The sequence below is a fragment of the Macroventuria anomochaeta genome (genome assembly GCF_010093625.1).
Source record: "Macroventuria anomochaeta strain CBS 525.71 unplaced genomic scaffold BU25scaffold_44, whole genome shotgun sequence".
NCBI lineage: Eukaryota > Fungi > Ascomycota > Dothideomycetes > Pleosporales > Didymellaceae > Macroventuria > Macroventuria anomochaeta.
Window position 1 is genome coordinate 168,345 of NW_022985405.1, and position 18,688 is coordinate 187,032.

The 18,688-nt window shown below is 52.3% G+C and overlaps 6 protein-coding genes and 1 non-coding gene across 7 annotated transcripts; 2 read left to right on the top strand and 5 right to left on the bottom strand.

Moving 5' to 3' along the window:
- Positions 1 to 681: 681 nt before the first annotated feature.
- On the bottom strand, positions 682 to 2,602 carry BU25DRAFT_209873 (uncharacterized protein). The gene is made up of 5 exons (XM_033701187.1): positions 2,117 to 2,602; positions 1,999 to 2,069; positions 1,549 to 1,949; positions 1,447 to 1,502; positions 682 to 1,398 (listed from the first exon to the last, which is right to left on the bottom strand). Exons 1-5 carry the CDS (start codon positions 2,409 to 2,411, stop codon positions 878 to 880), a joined length of 1,344 nt encoding a protein of 447 aa, XP_033556700.1. The 5' UTR covers positions 2,412 to 2,602; the 3' UTR covers positions 682 to 877.
- Positions 2,603 to 4,821: 2,219 nt separating this feature from the next.
- On the bottom strand, positions 4,822 to 7,001 carry BU25DRAFT_480521 (uncharacterized protein; the record flags this gene model as incomplete). Its single annotated transcript, XM_033711054.1, has 4 exons — positions 4,822 to 6,114; positions 6,430 to 6,442; positions 6,499 to 6,729; positions 6,924 to 7,001. 4 exons carry the CDS (start codon positions 6,999 to 7,001, stop codon positions 5,321 to 5,323), a joined length of 1,116 nt encoding a protein of 371 aa, XP_033556701.1. The 3' UTR covers positions 4,822 to 5,320.
- Positions 6,804 to 6,889, top strand: BU25DRAFT_t133. Its single transcript has one exon. It is a non-coding gene; the product is annotated as a tRNA-Arg (tRNA).
- Positions 7,002 to 7,303: 302 nt separating the features above from the next.
- BU25DRAFT_352253 (Ribokinase-like protein) lies at positions 7,304 to 8,547 on the bottom strand (the record flags this gene model as incomplete). The annotated part of the gene is made up of 4 exons (XM_033703401.1): positions 7,304 to 7,451; positions 7,506 to 7,843; positions 7,896 to 8,394; positions 8,480 to 8,547. 4 exons carry the CDS (start codon positions 8,545 to 8,547, stop codon positions 7,304 to 7,306), a joined length of 1,053 nt encoding a protein of 350 aa, XP_033556702.1.
- Positions 8,548 to 9,613: 1,066 nt separating this feature from the next.
- Positions 9,614 to 11,522, bottom strand: BU25DRAFT_352061 (uncharacterized protein; the record flags this gene model as incomplete). Its single annotated transcript, XM_033703385.1, has 2 exons — positions 9,614 to 10,032; positions 10,082 to 11,522. 2 exons carry the CDS (start codon positions 11,520 to 11,522, stop codon positions 9,614 to 9,616), a joined length of 1,860 nt encoding a protein of 619 aa, XP_033556703.1.
- Positions 11,523 to 14,229: 2,707 nt separating this feature from the next.
- Positions 14,230 to 15,845, bottom strand: BU25DRAFT_209970 (uncharacterized protein). Its single transcript, XM_033701188.1, has one exon. It carries the CDS (start codon positions 15,571 to 15,573, stop codon positions 14,377 to 14,379), a length of 1,197 nt encoding a protein of 398 aa, XP_033556704.1. The 5' UTR covers positions 15,574 to 15,845; the 3' UTR covers positions 14,230 to 14,376.
- Positions 15,846 to 16,963: 1,118 nt separating this feature from the next.
- BU25DRAFT_462833 (uncharacterized protein) lies at positions 16,964 to 18,210 on the top strand (the record flags this gene model as incomplete). The annotated part of the gene is made up of 2 exons (XM_033710555.1): positions 16,964 to 17,065; positions 17,116 to 18,210. 2 exons carry the CDS (start codon positions 16,964 to 16,966, stop codon positions 18,208 to 18,210), a joined length of 1,197 nt encoding a protein of 398 aa, XP_033556705.1.
- Positions 18,211 to 18,688: the final 478 nt, after the last annotated feature.

An 18,688-nucleotide genomic window follows, 5' to 3' on the forward strand; every position in this document is an offset into this window, starting at 1 on the left:
CAGCCGTCCAGCGTTGGTATCGAGGTTCTTACCAGAAATTGTGTAGCCAGTCTTGCCTGCAATGCGAGAGGGCTTTTCGTGACACCGTACAAGAAGGAGTCAGGAGCTTTATGGCGATTGTGAAGAAGAAATTTGAGTCAACTCAGTCTTCGTCATTGAGTGATCTTCCCCCGCACACCCCTCCGGTGAGCTCGGAGCTCGTAAAGCCTTGGGAAGCTGACATTGACGAATCAGAAGGCACGCTCAGAACCGCTTGCCGACGGAACCGATCATCGGCAGTTGCCGACAATGACTGCTGGGTAAAGTCTTTGCATTGGTATCGCCGATGAGTCGTGATAGCAACAAAAAAACGCTGAAAATATGCTGCTGATAGCGCATTGTACCAGGCTAGAACCGAAATGTGGACGCCTTCGCAAGCAAAGTAAACGGGGTATACTGTCTTCTGTCCATGTCGCAATGCCAATGTTGCTCATCCGTTCGTGCATCGTACATTATGTGTGTACAGTCTAAAGAAAAAAGTGTTGTACGCGTCGTCTGTCTGAAACGTAGAAGCTGCTATACGCAGCTAGGTAAAGGATCCGATAATTCCTCAACATATACATGCGTGCTGAGCCGAGTGACAAGGGGCAGAACGGCGAAACCGAGAGTATGCGGCTAAAAGCGATGTCATTGAGCCGCAAAGAATTTGATACCGATGGCACTGAGGTCCGGCATCCCGAGTGTGATGAAGCGATTCGATTCGCTTGGTTGTCTGAACATGTGACGTGGAGCCGAGTAGCTCATGCGATGAAGGAGTTGTGTCGTGCCTTTTTGTAGCGAGTCGGTGAATGGATGTATTACTAGACGTGTGTGCTGAAGATTTTATAGAGGAATTTCGTCATCTTGCTGCGCCAATTTCAACATCCCTCTCGAAACTTCTTGTTTGTGAGCTCCCCCGGCTTGAGGGTCGCAGAGCTGCACACACCGTGCGACAGCCTTGTATCCACTGACTTGGGCCTTGCCATCCACTTTCTTGTGGCATGGGCAGAGCAGTGAGGTTCCCTGTGCTAGCAAAACTCTTTTGCGACACATCGTCCCTCTCGTCGATGTGGACATCTAGCCCCTGACTGACTTTGATGCTATTCATAGGCACTTCGTCGTCATATGTTCCACCAGCTGTGATTCGAGATGCCGAGAACGTGGACCCTTTGCCACGCGATTTCGCTGTCGACGAGAGAGGCGCAGATGTCTTACGACTACCACTGCCGGATTTCGCGTAGTCGGAACGAGATATAGTCAAGCTGAAGTAGCAGCGGAAGAAGATCTTGAGAGCCGGCGCAGAAGCACAGATCACAGCTAAGTCGGCCTCAAGAGCTGTCCAAATCCAGCCGTAGTAAGCGTACCATGTGATATCGTAGGCTATAAAATTTCAGAATTTGGCAGGCAAGAAGAGAGAGAGGTACATACTATAATAGTATACGTATGTTGCGTAATACGTGCGCAGAATACCGCAAACACAGGTACTGTACAAGTCAGCTGTTGATCGCCATGTTTCAGGCAACCACTTACACAAGACCCAATCCGAAGATACCACACAGGGCGAGCTTCTGAGTTCTGGGAATCTGCAGTTTCCATATGAGGAAGACAGGAAGCAAAGCAATGATAAAGTCCTGCACGGTGCTGATAGCAGCAACAGCCACGATGACGGCTCCCTCATCGCGGCAAGTCAACTCGTTCTGGAACCTCCAGGCAATGTCGAAGATATGGAAGAAGCCGTGCGCTGGGGTGCAAGTGAGAGCAATCAGGAAAATAAAGGTGACGCCGTATATGACGCAAAAGGCGATGGATCCCCAAACCCAGTACACGAAGGTGATGGTGAGCGAAGCAGTGATTCGTCGGTAGAAGCAGAGGATCGAGATCTTGATTAGAGTCGTGCAGATCATGTAGTTGATTTCAATTGACATTGTGATCTGGGACTTGGTCAGCATCGTAACAAAGAGTTTGTGCATATAAGCTGACCTGTCTAGCAGTGACCAAAGTCTCTTTTGTCTGGTCCCACACGTGCCATTGAAATCCATATATGCGGATAGCTGGGCTGAATGTTAGCCATAAATGTGACACGATGCGACCAGCTTACCAAGGACAGCTGATATGGTAAGACCGAAGAGTGGTATCATCGCAACACTCATAAGTACATCGTCAAGTCCAGCGTTCTTCCCAAGGCCTAGTCGTGCCCACATGCGTGCAATGTACACCAGGAAGGTAATTCCCAGGAACACTAGCAATACGATCGATGAACTCCATCCTCGATCCTCCGGATTGATGTAGTTCGGCTTAGGCCAGCTGAGGAGAACTTCTGAAGGAGGGTGGAAGCCGCCACCTCGAGCGAACAGGCGGTTGACATGCGGCATCAGAGCATCGATGTGTGACATATCGACGTCCGGATCCGTGTCGTCGAAAGGTGCAGTAAACGAAAGACTTCAATTGACAGACAAGCGGCGCCAGGGTATGATGTGGGATCTTAACGCAGATGAGAAGGAGCTCCTGGGGCTAGTGGATGCTCTGATATGCTAGCGGGAAGTGGATCCTGGGTTCAAACGTGGTTGCGATCACCCATGCCATGTATATGAGGATGTCCTGTATCCCGCTGACAAGCACTTTCTATAGCGCGCTGTGATCGACCTGGACCTGGATCCCGGTGGTTAAGTGAGTTGACTATACTTTCTTGGCAGTACACCGGCATGAGCAGGAAGCAGATGTCCGATAGCAAGTGGGTAACGGTCGCGTAACGAACAGTTATCGCGGCATACTTTAGATGTTCGGGCGCAGCAGCGCTGTCAAGCGCACACCTAATGGTAGCCGCATGCTGCCCGACTCTCTGTTATTTCTCCGAGATTTCGGTGCTTGTATGTTGTGCATACACCAATTGACGATCTTGGATCGACAGATTCGATGGTACCCTGGACCGCTAACGTGTAAAGTGGTGTGTCGAAACCTGTGAGAGTAGCGAGATGCCTGTGCTCAGGCAACTAGCTGCATGTGAACCAAACTCTATTATCCGTCCCTACCGCTGGTCAGAAGCGTTTTAGGTAAAATAACCGGCAATGGTCGCCAAACTAAGATTCAGGAAGTCTCAAGGAGTACCAGCCACCGTATGGTGGCGGTCTTGACAGGGAAATTCAGAGGGCTGGCTGGTTGAGGAAAGACCCTTGAAAGCGAACACGAGCTACATGTTCCAAATAGTCGGATGAGTGGTGTGTTCGCCGCGCATGCTAACAGCTTCAACGTTTGTTAAACGTTGCTGCACATGGGCTGGCATTTGATATCGCAAAGTGCTCGAGAGTCGTAACGTGATCGTGAGATGCTCCTTACGGTGCTCAAAGCGATCATGGAGGATCTGCACACCCATCCAAGACCCGGTGGGTCGACCTCGCGGATGTCTCCGTCGCTCGGACTCTCGAGCTACTTGGAAATATCGTCATTTACTCGACCAAAGTTGTGGTATTGTGCAAAAACTCGGCAAAGTGCAGCCATATCTCAAATGCTGTGAATAGCCATTACGGTCATGCCCCGCCGGACCTTCATCGAACGTGGTCGTGGATGTCATGCCTCTGGCTTCAGCAGGAAAACGATCTTGGCTGTGGGTCGTAAGGCAGCTGGCGTGCGGAACTGACATGATGGTCAACCTTCCCGACTCCTTGATGTTCAGCCCTGGTGCTCGTGAGTAATGTGTCCAGGCAATGGTGAGTGGGAAACTCACCAACCTTGAACGGAGTCAGCTCGGCTTCGAAAGACGCGTCGCCAAGATGATGAAATAGTGCTTAGCCTTTGACGCGTTCTCTTCGGCTCTTTGCTTGAAGGAAGATAAAGTTCCGGCGTGAGACAGGCAGCTCATAACAGAACCTAAATTGGCGGAGCCTCACTGTGATCGTCCATTCGTCCATTCGTCCATTGTCACTGTTACGTGCCACGTCGAGACAGCAGAGGGCGACTGCAAAAGGTGTGAGAGCATCCAAATCGAGCTTTGATAGAAGGAAAGTCGCGCGAGTCTGTGGATAGCACGTGTTAGGTGGTGCATCGTTCGCAAGCCGGTGGGCGCTGCTGCCAAAATTGAAGTGCGGACACGTGCGTCGTGGGCTCTTTCCGCACCTGCAGTTCCCGCTCCTCTCTACTCCACATCTGCTTTTAGACATCTCGCGACAACTGTCCTCCTGGCGTGTATTGGAAGTCCACTTTGTTGACGCTTGGCAGGAGAATCCTTCGTTGCGCACTTCGGCATTCCTACAGGCGTTCATCATGGAGCGAGCATTGTGATCATATGGTCTTTGCGCCCTCACCAGCATATCCAACTCCTTCTAGAGCTACTGCTTGAGCAGTGTGAACGATCGCAACGGCTTCGGAAGTACCAAGACCTACCCTAGGAGCGGGACGTCTGACAGGTATGCCACGAGTTGGCCCTGTGGCAATGCAGCCAGGAGCAACTGCCCGAAATGAACAAGCCTCCTTCTGTGCATGAACAATAGCGTCCAAATCCCTAGGAAACAAGAGACATCGTGAATTATTACCCCATGGGGATCCTCTCGGTGTCAAAGATGTCACTGACGGCCCGTAAATTGGCCCCAACAGAACGGCAGTCGAGGTTGTGACATCTTATGCCATGCATCCTTATGCGCTGCTGTCACGGATACACGTCAACCGAATAACTGGGTCTGGAGACACTGCACTGGTATCTCTCACCGTTCGAAGGACGTCGGTCCGGCAGAGCACCTTGCAACTCATCGAGTTTAGAATTGCATGTTGATCATGCAAGCACCTCAGGGGATTTATTACTCGCTATCGACTGTAGCCTCGATGGTTCATGCGAGCATACACCACTCCAAGGTCCCATCCTCTTCATCACGGCCACACGTTTCGACTATCATATCAGGTCAGGATCTTGTGGACAACTTTTATTGATGACTGCACCATAACGTAGAAGGATGACAGCAAATTCTGACCGTAACCGAAACATCGATTCTTATCCAAGGAAAACACTACAATATGCCAGATACCAAGTAATGCATATACCGTAGCTAGAGCAGATTACCATACTGCAGATGGACCTAGACTCGAGCACTGGATGGCGCTCAATCTCAACGGCAGCGCAATAAAGCCCTACACTTCAGCAGCCATTCAGTCCAGCTTCACTTCCTCCATCATCCCACGGACAAGCTTGGCCACTTCATCGTTGGTAATGATAGCCACTAACAATCGTCACGTTGCTCAACCTGCTTCCCACCAGCACCCCCTACGAAACTGGTCCATACCGCGCATCATAAGCCGTTGCATCCGGAAGCCGCACCTAAGTATCAAAACCGCCTGACTTTAAGCCTTGAGGATTCGCGCGCGTCAGCATGTTCTCCAATTTGTCATCGTACTTCGCGCCAGCTTTATCGATCTCGTCAGGGCCCACTTGAAGGGGACCGCCGTCCTGCGGACGAGGACCGTATGGCCAGGGCACTAGACCGTGTGTGACTGCAGGTAAACGCCACAAAGACATTGCGTCCAGACGCTGCTTAGACAAGGGTATCAAACCTGGAAGGCATGTGCGTTTCTTGATCTTCCATTTGTCGGCTAGTGGCTTAAGGATTGACTGAGGCTTTCGAGACGTGGTGGGGCGGTTGCGAAGGTGCGTTGGCCGGACGTAAGTCTGTGGCGCCAGAGTGCTAGGGGCGTGTGTGATGTTGCCAGAATATTCCCACATTAGAGTCTTTTTGAGGAACCGGGACTTGAAGAGCTGAAGTTCGTCGAAGAGCCAGGAATTACCTAAGCGTAGAGACTCCTCGAGAATCGGGAATTCACCATCTAACTTTGGCGCAGGCCTACAACGATGGAAACCCTTCCCATCTTCTATTGTGAGGAAATTTTCAGCAGTGGTGCGTGCTTTCTCTTGTAGTACCTTGTCTTGCAAGACTTTCTCTATCTTCGCCTCGATATCGCCGTTGGCATCTGTGGACTGCACTGGTGACTCAATCTCATCGACCAAACATGTCTCACACACGAAAGGATCCAATACCTTTCTGCTGACAGTTCGCAGCGTATATCGTGGCGTCGTGTTCGGTGGTGATCCGGTGTCCGCATTCCAGGTCGTGGTATCTGGAGAAACGATCACAACAGTGCTTCATATTAGTGCGAAGCGGCATCGTGGTCTTAATGTCTAAGCGGAGTCGCAGTCCAGTGAGACTTCTGTGCTCATCGCTGTGAGGGCTGGAGAAATCCATGTTGAGTGTTGAGTTGATTGAGAGTAGAGAGACGTTGTGGTTATTCGGAATAGAGGTGATTGTAACAGAGACGTTTATACTATTAAGGCAAGAACATTCGACAGAGCAATTGATATAGTGAAAGTCCTGCAGCATCGAACAGAGTCCAAGGGCACGCGTGAAAGCGTTTCTTGACTGATACTTCCGATACCTTGTTCGCCTGACTGGCAAACATGGCAGACGCAACGACGCAACTCTTGTCAAAAAATCAAACTAATACCTTGAGCTGATTCAGTTCAACAACATCCAGTGTCTCTTGCGCAGATTCCTGATAGCGGTCTTGCTGACTTTGGGGGGGGGGTTCCATCTTTGATGTTGGTTGTTCTGCATCAGTTTCATAGCAGAAACTCAAGACAGATGAATCATATTTCCAGATATGTTTAGTCAAATACAGCATGCAAGTGTCGTCTTCGAGGCAAGATGACCTAGTGTGAGAGGCACCGTACGCTCCCTGTAAGAATGATTTCATTGAATTTAGAATATAATAGATATCATTTGTCCATTCTTCATCAAAGATTCTAATAAGGTGTCCTGGCGCAATGGTAGCGCGTTGGTTTTCGGTTGACGCTGAAACTCGCCAAAGGTTGTAGGTTCGAGCCCTGCGGACATCGCTATTTTTGACTCTCGCGACCTTATCGATCGTACTAGAGTTATCGCTGCAGCTATGACGGGCTGCGGCTTGAGTTTTTGCTCCCGATAGGCACCGGGGTGTTTGGAATACATCATGTCTCTGTTCAACAAGGTCTACACTCGCATCACATTCAGCACAAGAGAAACTCTAGTGATCGTTCATTTGTTTCCATTCATACACGTCACTGCATGCTAAACCTGGGTATCTATTTTGCGGCTGTTGAAGTGCCTCACCCGTTCCACGTACGCCAAAACAAATGCTTGGACTTTTTACCCTCATACCACTCATTGCTGAGCGGGCAGGGCCTGATACGCACACCCGTATTCTGGGGCATGCTCTCGCAGATTGTTGAAATACACGAGCATTCGCGCTCAATCAGTGTGGATTGCGACGCTTAGCTGGAGTATGTCTGCTTGGGCTGGGGGAACGAGGGACCGAGCTCCTGGATCGAGAGCTTCGCGAGCCACTGGCCCATGTCGATGGCCTTCTCGAGGGGCTTGCCCTGGACGATACCGGCGACGAAACCACCGGCGAAAGCGTCACTGCAGACATGTTAGTGAATCGAATCTTGAGTCATTGGCAGTAGTAAGACGTACCCAGCACCGTTGGTGTCGTTGATCTTCTCCTCGCCGATGGCATGGACAGGGACCTCCTTGACGTCGGCCTTGCCGCCCTCCTGTGCGGTGACAGCGATTGTGGGGTCGGTGCCCTGTGTGAAAACGACAGTCCTGGGCCTCTGTGTGTTTTTCTTGGGGCCGTTGGCAATGGCCTCGGCGATCTTCTTGACGTCCTTGGTATCGATGTTGTGCGACTCAGCGAAGGCAGCGGCCTCGGTCTCGTTACCGATGAGGATGTCGACGTAAGGAAGGACCTCGTCGAGAGGGTCCTTGAAGAACTGTGCAATGAAGGGAGCCGACAAGTTGAGGATGAAGGGCTGGGTCGTGTCAGCTTTAATGAACCACGCGGAAATCCAGGCTATAACATACCTTGTCCTTGGAAGCAGCCTCCTCAGCCAGGGCCTTGATGGCAGGCACGCAGACAGTCAAGTGGAAGCCACCAACGTAGTAGACCTTAGCGTTTTCGACCTGCTTCCAGATGTGGTCTTGCTTCAAGTGTTCAAGCTTGTAGTTGTTGGCCGCAGCAAGATCTGTGCAGAGCGAGCGGTTGTGGCCAGTGATGACGACACCACAGCGACCAGTGGGGGTCTTCTCGTCGTAGAGGTACTCGGTCTTGACACCAGCCTCCTTGCAGATGTTCTCGAGGGTCTCGCCATACTTGTCCTTGCCGACGCAGCCAATGTAGAGAACGGACTCGGAGGGCAGGATGTACTGGGCACCACGGGCGGTGTTCTGCGCAGCGCCACCGGCGATGAGGACGGCCTTGTAGTTCTGGATCAGGTCCTCGTAGAGACCCATGTGCTTCTCAGGGTCGGCGAGGATGGCGTCGTTGGCTTTGAGACCGTACTTCTCAAGAAGCTTCTCATCACTGTATTGAGGTCAGAAAGGTTCCATAAGGGTACTCAACCCCAAACCAGAGCATCTTGCTTCGTGGAGGGGTTCAATTGACTTACCCGACACCCTGGATGTCCAGGAGAGGATTCTCGAGGCAGAGCAATTCGTAGTTTCCCTTGGCAGACATTGTGTATAATCTGTAGTGACGTTGATGTGTGAAAGTGTTCGGCGTGGGGCATGAAAATGGACGACGAGGGGCAGCGCTAACGCAAGCAGCGGCAGCCGAGCGTGGAGTAACACAAGGAAGGTGCAGCCGAGTGAGCAACTGCCGAGAGCGCAGCATTGAGGGTAAGATAGTTGTCATTGTAAGATGTGATTGTCGAACAGAGTGTTGTGGTAGGCGTGGTGCAACTACGGTGTAAGCATCATGAGCTGATATTGTCTGAGGATGGATTCAGTTGCTCACGAGATCTCATGCCACAAGGGACCCTGAATCTTGCTGAGCATACCAATTAGAGTATTTCATTGCACGTGGGGTGTGAATAATTCTAAAGATGCCCGAGGTTGTAGGGTGAGCTTGCGGTTGGCTTACGACACCAGAAACAAGAGAGTTTGATATCAAGAAGTCTGTGAATTAAGACATGCCACATGTATGTACAGGATTGTCCAGGCTACGATCTCCCCTTAATTCATGTACAACCGTCAATTTGGTCCTAGTCTTCTTCCCATACAATGTCGTAGAAAACATGAAAAGGGTTCATCAAGCCATGATCTTCATCGATCCCCATCTTCCTTAAGGGAAGCGTCGAAAACATCATACTGGTATCGTTGCCCGAAGGCCTTCAGAGAAAGGAACTAAAGCACAAGAGTGCTATTAAGAGTGCCCCGGCCGGCGGAGAAAGAAGGGTGTTGTGCGTAAAAACTGGGAGATGTGATGTTGGGGGCTGGCTTGGGTTGCGGTAATGCAAAACAGTCGAGATGCGTGATATATGATGCAACATGCTGGTAGATGATATTCGATGCTTCGCTCCTCAGGGGTGGTTTAGTATTGGTGTATGCAGAATGCGAGGGTAACAGAGATGCCGTAAACTCCGGGTATGCAAATTGCGAATTGTGGAGTGTGTTGTGTGGTTGGTTTTTGGGTCTGGGTATCAAACTTGGAAATAGGCCTCAATAGGAGGAGGGTATGTGCGTGGTTTGTGAGAAGAAGCGTATGCGTGCAGCTCTTCTTGGGTTTAGTGTTTGCGCTGGCTTTATCGGCGGAAGAGCGACTTGTGCGTAAGCGGCGAGTCGAAGGGGACAGGGCCTCTGATACGTCCACCTCTCGCGAGAGGCGTCTGGCCTGTGCAGAAGACACATACGTACACAGCAGGAAGCGTACTTGGTTTTAATCCAAGGCAGCCCATGTGCAACCATTTTTCGCAGCTTTCACACTGCACCATTGGCTGACCCTCATCTGTGCCATGGCAAACGCATCGTGTGCTGTCCGTCGAAAGGCTGCTGCGGTCCGTTGATGGTGTCGTAAGTCCTTCAGTGCTTGGCGAGCCGTTGAAATTATTGGTAAAGGGGTCATAGCGACCGTGACCGTGGGGCGTGGAGGCATTCGCGAAGTCGGTAGAGGCTTGCGCCCAGCGTTGGTTGTGTGCTTGCAGAGTGTTCTGCGAAGCACGTTCTACCATGATCAGCATCCTGTACGGCTGTATGCAATTCTCAAAACTTACCAATCCTCTCCTGCCGACTACCAACCACCTTCTTCAGGGCTCCCAAGGCATCACCTGGCGAGTCAGGTACCAAGTTGTAACTGCTCGCCTGGCTGCTGAACGATGAGGTTGTAAGGACGTCGACCATGCTGATTCTACGCGAGGCATTCTGGCTGGGCGGCCTTACAGTCCTTACGGAGTCGAAAGACGCTTTGTCAAAAGCACCAGAGGAGGCTCTTGAAGTCGTCCTTGACGCAGGTCGCGCCATCTTGAAGGAGTTGTTTCTCGAGAGCTCGTTGCCCTCGGTCCTGGCATGCTTCGAGGCACGGCGCTGCGGCTGTGGTATGCTGAATGAACTGTTACGACTCAGGATGGGCTGCGGCTCGTCTGAGTCTGACTCAGTGTCACCCTCTTCCCACAACGCTGGGTATTGATGTCTCATGGACGTCTGCGAAGTCCTCCGCATGTCTCTGGGCGTGGCCTCGTCCTCTTCAGCCGGAACAGTCTCCGTGCGAGCTCGACCTGTCTCGTCGATGATCAGTCGTGTGCGAGGCCTTCGAATAATCTCGGGGATGGCTTTCAGCACGCCGCTGTTCGCACGTTTCAGTGGCGACGACCGGCGTGGGATGTGGTAGGCAGCACTGGTGTCTGCCGAAGATCTTCGCTCTGAGCTCACTGGTCGAGCCCTTCGAAAACCGCCATCAGTGTTGCTGCGCTGTAAACTGGGGCGGTTCTCTTCGACGGAACCGGAGGACGAGTTAGTGTTGCTACGTGAGTGCAAGCTCCTAGGTTTCTTTGCTTTTTCCTTTTCGCGTTTAGAGTCTAGCATCTGAGTCTCGTACGGCTGTCTGTTCGGCTTGAAGGCGGCTTGCTTAGGCATACTGCCGAACGAGGCGGTAATGTCATCAGGACTTGTGAAGCTGAACAGCATACTTGGGTCGACGCCAGCAGTCGTGGACACGAATGAGCCTGGTTGTGAGGTCTGTCCCTCACCTGCTGTACTCGTGCCAAAGGACGCCATAGGTCCGGCGGATGACATGCTTTGCTGTGGCTGGAACTGGGCTTGCATCTGCTCGACGACAGGAATGTGGAATGTCTGCCAACCTATGTTGCCTTGGAGCTTGTTAGGCGTAGGCCCAAACGGGTCTAATGCTCCGGACATATCTACATCCATTTGACTGGTATCAGTCGAATCCCAGAACAGCCTCTGCTGGGGCATTGGCGGTGCCGACATTTGTCCAGCGTTAGCAAAGGGCATCATGCTGGGCGAAAATGGTACGCCGTCTGCGTACCCAAACATGGTCTGATTGAATATGCCATCAGACGTCGGTACTTGCTGATGGGGTGTCCTTCGTATTACCGTTGCTGGAGTTGCATTCGGGTTGCCCACACTCTGCTGCAGGTTTCTTCTTGAAGTAGCATCTCTTGTTGGAGGCGGCGTCTGCATCTGCGAAAAGTCCATCTTGACGGGACCAGATAGCAGTCGTTGACCTTCCTGGTTTAGTCCAACCCTCCTTAGCGAGTTCGGATCCGGTGATGACGACAATCTTCGTTGAGGTTCGACAGGCGGCAGAACAAGGTTGGCGGGAGCAAAATGGTTGACATGGAACTCTGGGTCCTCAGGTGTGCGAACCTTCAAGCTGTAGGAGCTTGAGGGTCGGTCGTTTGGCGTCGACAGCAAGTACGAGGGTGTCTGTGCTGGGGTGTGCTGCCCATTGACTCGAGGTGTTGCCCAGGCGTCGAGGAAATGGGTCTGGTGAGCAGCCCCCTCCGTCTTTGGCGTCTTGAGTGGTGTTGAGTCGGGAAACGTCACCGACTTGGGTGTGGAGGATGGACTGGGAAGGAGATGCCAATCCTTCGATCTAGCACACGACCCACGTTAGCGCTGAAACATTGTAAAATGTGAAACGAGCCGGATAAATGTATCGAGAATATAATCTTGGACAAGAGGTATCAAGACTGAAAACGAGCGTCGCAAACGCTGAGAGCAAGTTTTGCTGGAATGTAGTTATGAGGGGGGTTCTGATGGGTCGATGCCCTAGGGCTCTGGATGACATCCTAGCGCGGTGCTGCCTGCCCCTCGGCGTAGACCAAACCACGATTGGGGTAATAGCATAGCCAATCTCACTATGCCAGCAGGCAGAGCAGGCATCGACGGCTTTTGATGTACATCATGAGCTTCTGTGGCACCGACCCAGCAGTGTCAGGGTGATGACCCGTATCCTCAACAGAGGGGGGCACATGAGAGCTCGAACCGGTGAAAGAGAGGTCCGTACCCAAACATATGCTGATCGAGACTCATAGCAATCCCAGTGACACAATGTTCCTGCCCTACAAGACCATATAGCTACTGTATCAGACGGCCGACGGAGACGAGGTTCGAGGCGTTCGACGGATCGGCGGTGTTGGAGACAGCGATGCTCTGACAAAATTTCTCGCAGCCTGGTGGCAGTCTGGTGCAGACGCAAGCAGGATGGAGCGTTGAAGCTGTGATACCTTGAGTGACGCTCACCCAGGCCGGATTAGGGATATGTCAGTGCTGTGATACTGTAGATGCAGGTACCTCGGAGGGGCGTCACAACAGCTTCAAGGGCAGAAGAGAGGTCTGCAGGCCGGAAACGGTTGCAAGCTCGGACGCCGTTGGCGAGGAATGACGGTGAGGATTTCTTGCAAATGCTAATAGGCGAAGAAGCAGTGGGGCCGAGGTGAAGCTGCAGAAGAATGGCTGCAATTTGGCGACAATGATTGAATAATGAGTTGTACCGATCGTGGCCCGGAGCAACAAGCAGCAACGCAGGAATGCGTCTCCTGAGCCCTAAAGTTCGGGCAGCAGACAATCAGGAACCGAGCCGCAATGGGCTGTAGGCATGCTCGTGGGGATATAGCGAGGGAGTGCTCATTATTGGTAGTATTAGCAGGGAGACATGGAGAAGGTCTGATGCCAATTCACGCCTGACTGATGAGCATGCGAGCGAGGGCTTCCGCCAACAAATGCGGACCAATAGAGCAAATGAGAGCTAGGAGGCTGCGCCAAAGGTACCACGCTGTGCTAGAGCGCAGGCGGCACGGAACATGATGGCTGAGAAGATGCGTAGCGGAACAACGATTGCTGGGTTCGACAGGTCGCGCTGAGGTCCGCCCAGATTTGCATCCGCGCTAGGTACAACCTGGGAAAGAACCACTCGACATTCGCTGTTAGAACACCCGTGAACCAGTCAAGCTGCCCTGCAGCCCATCTCTCCTGCAAACTCCTGAGCTGCACTCCTGAGCCGGCCGCTGGGTCTCGTAAATGTTGAGCATGCAGCGAATAGGAGCTGCCGAAGGATGTCCACCCTGCCAAGCACCAGTTCGATCTAATCCCATCCGCAATGTTGGACCTGCACAGTCGTGTGCTTTTGATGCGATACCATGCCTTTTGAGCGCCCGCCAGGCGATACCTCCCTATCCTGTTCCTGGAAACTGCGCGTCCTAGAGCCAATTGCCGTATGCATGATCTCCCCAGCGGAGAAATGCCCTACTGTAGGCGTGCCAATTTCAGCACTTCCCACAATTAACCTTCGGCCCCTAACTGCACGTGTCCTGGTATACGAGGCCGTGCCCCATACGATCGAAGATCCTACGATATGACTTCGTCATGACATAAAAACACACGAGTACCTCTACGATCTCCAAACGCTACCAAACAATACTATCTGTGGTTGCTGGCACAACGGTGCACAAGCGGAGTTTGTGAGACAACGGCGGGATCGGCTCTGGCCTTGTCGACCCCCATCCCTGGCATGGCGTGTGAGATGATCGTACATCTCTACCCTAGCGTCGCCGGATAGATGTCGCTATCTCTTATGCAAGGTACACCCTCTCCCTTGATTCTGAGGGGGGGGGGGGGCGATTGTCATGTTATTTCAGCAGAGGCGATGCTACCATGCGGGCACATCGTGTATGTACGACCCAGGGTGCCCTTTATAGCTCACGACTCATCAAAGAGATTCATCAAAGAGAGAAGTTTCGGTAAGGGTTTGTGATCTTGAGGTCTTCAATCTGCCCTGTCTTTTTGACACGTACTTTGTGGTATCAACCGAGCCAAACATGCGGTCCTCGGAGCTAGAACGCCTCATTTCGTCATGAAATCATATTTGGACTAGGTAACTGGAAATAATCGCATCCTTTGCACCGGCTGCCGTTTTCCTGTCGAACCAACATCTAAACACCTATACATATGCTTTCGTTAGGACGCAGTAAGGTTCGCTGATGTAGAGAGAGAACTGTCCTCGAGTATATACATTAAGATAAGAAAGTAAAGTTCATCGTAACGCCTATCAGAATGGAGACCTGCCCACAACAGGGTCAACTTGATATGAAGAATCAGAAACATCAGACATCGCATCAGTACTCCTCCCCAGAGCAGGCCCTGAGAGTTCTGACACCTCGTCGTCCTCAGGGTCGTCGAAAGGCGAACGCTCGATGAGTTGTGTCCGTGAAGTCATGTGTGGAGGTGCAGCCATTCGAACGCTGCTATTGCGAGAGGTAGATGCGAGGCTGGCCGGGGGAAGACTGCTTGGTCGATATGGTGGTGGTGCTTCCTCGAGGCTTCTGCCGTCTGCGAAAGGATCTCGATCCACTACCGTGCCCTGTCTGCTAACGCCGTTTGCTGAAGTCATGGAAATAAGGTCGGATGTGTCCATGCCTGTCAAGTATGCACCATTGTTGCCAGATGGAATAGGTCCCAAGATGACAGGCTGTGAGGAGCTTGCAGTTGGAGGGTGGCTCGATGATGGCGTTGATGGGGAATACTGTGGCAGAACTGCTGGCGGTGGAGAAGGGGGCGTTATGGGCGCTATGTAGGGCAACGCGACAGGCTTCGGTTGCATCTTCATCTCTTCGATATGTCTATGTTCAGCAGCTGCTTGCCTTTGCCGTCTTCGCTTGCGTAGACAACAGAACACGAGGAACCCTATGATAATGACCACCACCGGCGTAACGCCAGCAGCAGCGTACATGGGCGTCCGGTTGGGGCCGTTGTCTGCCCCGTGGTTCTGCAGATCAGGGAAACCATCTTCTGTAGGCGCAGGTGATGATGCATCGTCGGTCGGTACCCTTGTTGGGGTTGCTGATGCAGTGGGAGACTGAAGCCCGTTATGGTCTCCCCATGCTGTTTGAGTGGACAGTGTTGTCGATGCCCATGGAGGTCCACGATATGTGGAACCGTCGTTCGTAGCCCAAGGTGGAGACCCGCTCCCACTTGGACGCCCATCGTACGGATTGTCTGATCCCCATGGTCTGTATGGATTGTCAGACATCTTGGAAGGGTAGTTCTTGGTCCAGGTGGGTAACTCGGTGGGTATCGTAGTGACCTCTTCGAAATAAGTGTTAGGTATCGACGAAGATTGCTTGTTCACGGAAGAGGAAGTCTCCTGGGGGCCCTCGTCCTCATCATCTGTCGGTGTTTCCAAGGGCGGGTAGCGGTGGTCATCATCCCGTCCAATCCGATTATACGCCATTGGGGCTGCGTTCATTCAACACAGCCAAAGATGCGCTGACGAGAGGCGTCCTTGTATGAGAGGGATAAGCAGTACAACGTCAGAACTTAAGCTGAGCAGGAGGGGCGCTCAACCGCTTGATAGGTCTCTGTGTCTTCGAAAGTATCGGTAATGCCTGCAATTGACCCTTCACCGAGGGCAGGATTGACTTTGTTGCTGATCCTCCAGTGACAGCGAATGCGGGGCCGGCTCACGGAGTTTACACACCAGTTCTTGGTACTAAGACTTCAGGTATCTAGGCAGTCGATGACGCGAGAGCTAACGCAGATACAGTGAATCCCCTCACAAGTGGACACGAGCATAAGATGACGGATAAGACAGCAGTGTACGCTCAATGTGCAGCCTTGGTAACAAGAGCAAAAGTGCGGGAGGGCAGCCCTTTCAAAGAACTGCAGCTGAGAAGAGGCGCAGGCATATCCGGTACGCTGGCAGAAGCTGCCGCAAGCTGACATGTCAATTGGCTTACCTCTGAGTACATATCGGTTGAGGCTGGTTCTGTGGTTGGCTAAGGACTGGGCTGATGGTGAAGTTCGCGGGCACAGCCTCCGCGCCCTTGAGTTGGGAAGCAGCAGCCGACCCCACCTGCTTGAATAGAGCTATATTTGGCACTACTCGTAGATCCACCTCTGTACTAACAATGAACGTCCTTTACTTCCGGTGGACCATTTGTATCTGCAATATATTGCTGCTCTTTGAATACCTTAGAGCTCTGCGGCTTCCCGGTGGCGTTCAGCTGGACATGCAAAGACAAAGCAACAACATGCATGCCAACCTTGAGGTTTTGCAGATCCTCTTACAAGCATGAGAGGGCTTGCGCCGGACAACAGACGTGTTCGTGACAGGCTCATCGTGCTTTCATGCCTGCAGCTACTTGGCCTAACCATTACCTCGGGAAGCCATGATATCACTCATCACCAACAGGCGCACCGCATCCTGAACTCTGAAACACAATGTCTCTCTTATCGGTAGGCTTTGTAGCCGGTACTCCGATGCTAAACATGTGAGCCATTGAGGTCTTACACAAAATACCTCATGGATGGTCGTACTCGCATTCCTGTACGACGGGTAAGCAGACAACGGTTTGTCCAGTTGCTGTGGGAAGAGTATTTGCCTCAGGCGATAATGACACGTAGCAGTGTAATTGCACCAAATACTGATAATGTTATCAATGTCCTTTAGGGAGAGCTTCCATCTCAGAGTACTGAACCTGAGGCTGTTCTCAGGACAGAGCTACTCGGCATGGTCGGCTCGACCCGTGAAAGTAACAGCTTAATCAGAGCCCTTGGCAACGTCATTGGGCCGCAGCACGCTATCGGTCGCAGTATCCACGCGTCCAGGATGTTAAACCTTACACAACTGCGCCAACATGGCTGATCGCTTCAAAAACCTCGCAAAGAATGGCTGGCACCCAGAGAAGAGCAAGACAAGCAGTTCAGGTGCTGCGAGCGACTCAAAGTTCGGTCAAGTGGTAGGTCCTATCACTTGCGTTCTTCAACGACCCAGCACTGATTGCTACAGAAAGGATGGGTAGGCAAGGCACAGGGGAAAGATACCCACGCTGAGGCTGCTCGTGAGCATCAGTCTGCACCGCTGTCAACCTTGAAAGACCCCGCGTCTTTTGCGCCCCCACCGAAACGAATCCCAGGAGCATCACCGGTCTCCGGTGGACTTGGTGCTGCACCGCCAGACTCGGCAAGACAACGCTTGCAGGGAAAGGAAGAGGCGCAGAGAAGAGCAGAGCAGGAGTCAGTACCGCAAGGGCCCTATAGAACAGACACAACAGGGCTCAGTACTGCTCACCTGCCCAAACCGCCAGCATTCAGACCAAATGCTGCCACGCCTCCTCCAGTGCCAGCCTCGAGAGCGAACCCCCCTAGCCTGCCACCAAGGCTCCCTCCACGCCAAACAGAGAACGTCGACGAGTACACACCGCCTGCACCCCCATCGTATGGAGAGGCTATACAACAGCCGGCGGCGCATACTCTCAATCAGGGAGCCATGAACCGTCTGGGTCAGGCTGGTGTAGCGGTGCCAGGCTTGGGCATTGGCCGCAATGCTTCTCCGCCTGTACCACCTCGTCAGCGCACATTGGCACCTCCTCCACAAGCACATCAAGCCTCGAACTCGTCCACAGCAGCGCCGATATCTCCCCCTGCTACAGCGAGCAACGCCCCACAGCTCAACGAACTGCACAACAGGCTCGCCAAGATGAACATATCGTCTACAGCAGAGACAGCACCGAGCGCAGGGACATCTTGGGCGGACAAGCAAGCAGCCCTCAGAACTGCCAGCAATATCCGCAACGATTCATCCAAAGTCTCTAGCTCAGATCTGAAGAGTGCAGCATCGACAGCCAATAACTTCAAACAACGGCATGGGGAACAAACAGCGTCAGGCTGGCGGGCAGCGAGTGGGCTCAACCAGAAGTACGGCATTGCAGGCAAGGTGAACAGCTTTGCAGTGGGATCAAACACACTGGCATCATCCCAAGCACCTGTTACAGGAGGAATAGGAAAGAAGCCTCCACCGCCGCCAGCTAAGAAACCAGCGTTGACATCTACCAATTCTGGAGAACCGCCGCCAATCCCATTGAGCAGCAAACCTAAGTTCTAATTCTTTAGCGTGTTATACTCTATATAGACTTGTCAATAACAATATCCTTCTCCCAAGAGGTATTTATCGTGTCTGTTCGGAACTGTCCTTCCCTGATACTGTGTGCGTTAACTGGGATATTGTACGAAGTGCATCAGGGTACACACCCCTGTCAGAACGACTCTCCGGATTCTACAGGCGGCACGCTGGAATTACTGCTTGCGACCTCAAAATACATAATTATTCAGAAGATTACCCGATTCTGCTAGCCTTGCGAGGCTGGAACTCACTTTAGCAGAACATTGGCACCCACAGTCTGAGGCGTGCTTTGCAAAAAATGGCAAGCTGGTACGTTCGTAGACCGTGCGTCTTGGCTTGTCCTGCCTCGGTTGATGTCATGTCTACGATTGGGTAAAAATTGTTGTCGCACCGCTAGCCTGCCGCAAGAGAGGAATTTCCATCACCAAGACGTTTGCCAACAGTCGCCTGCTCTATCCAG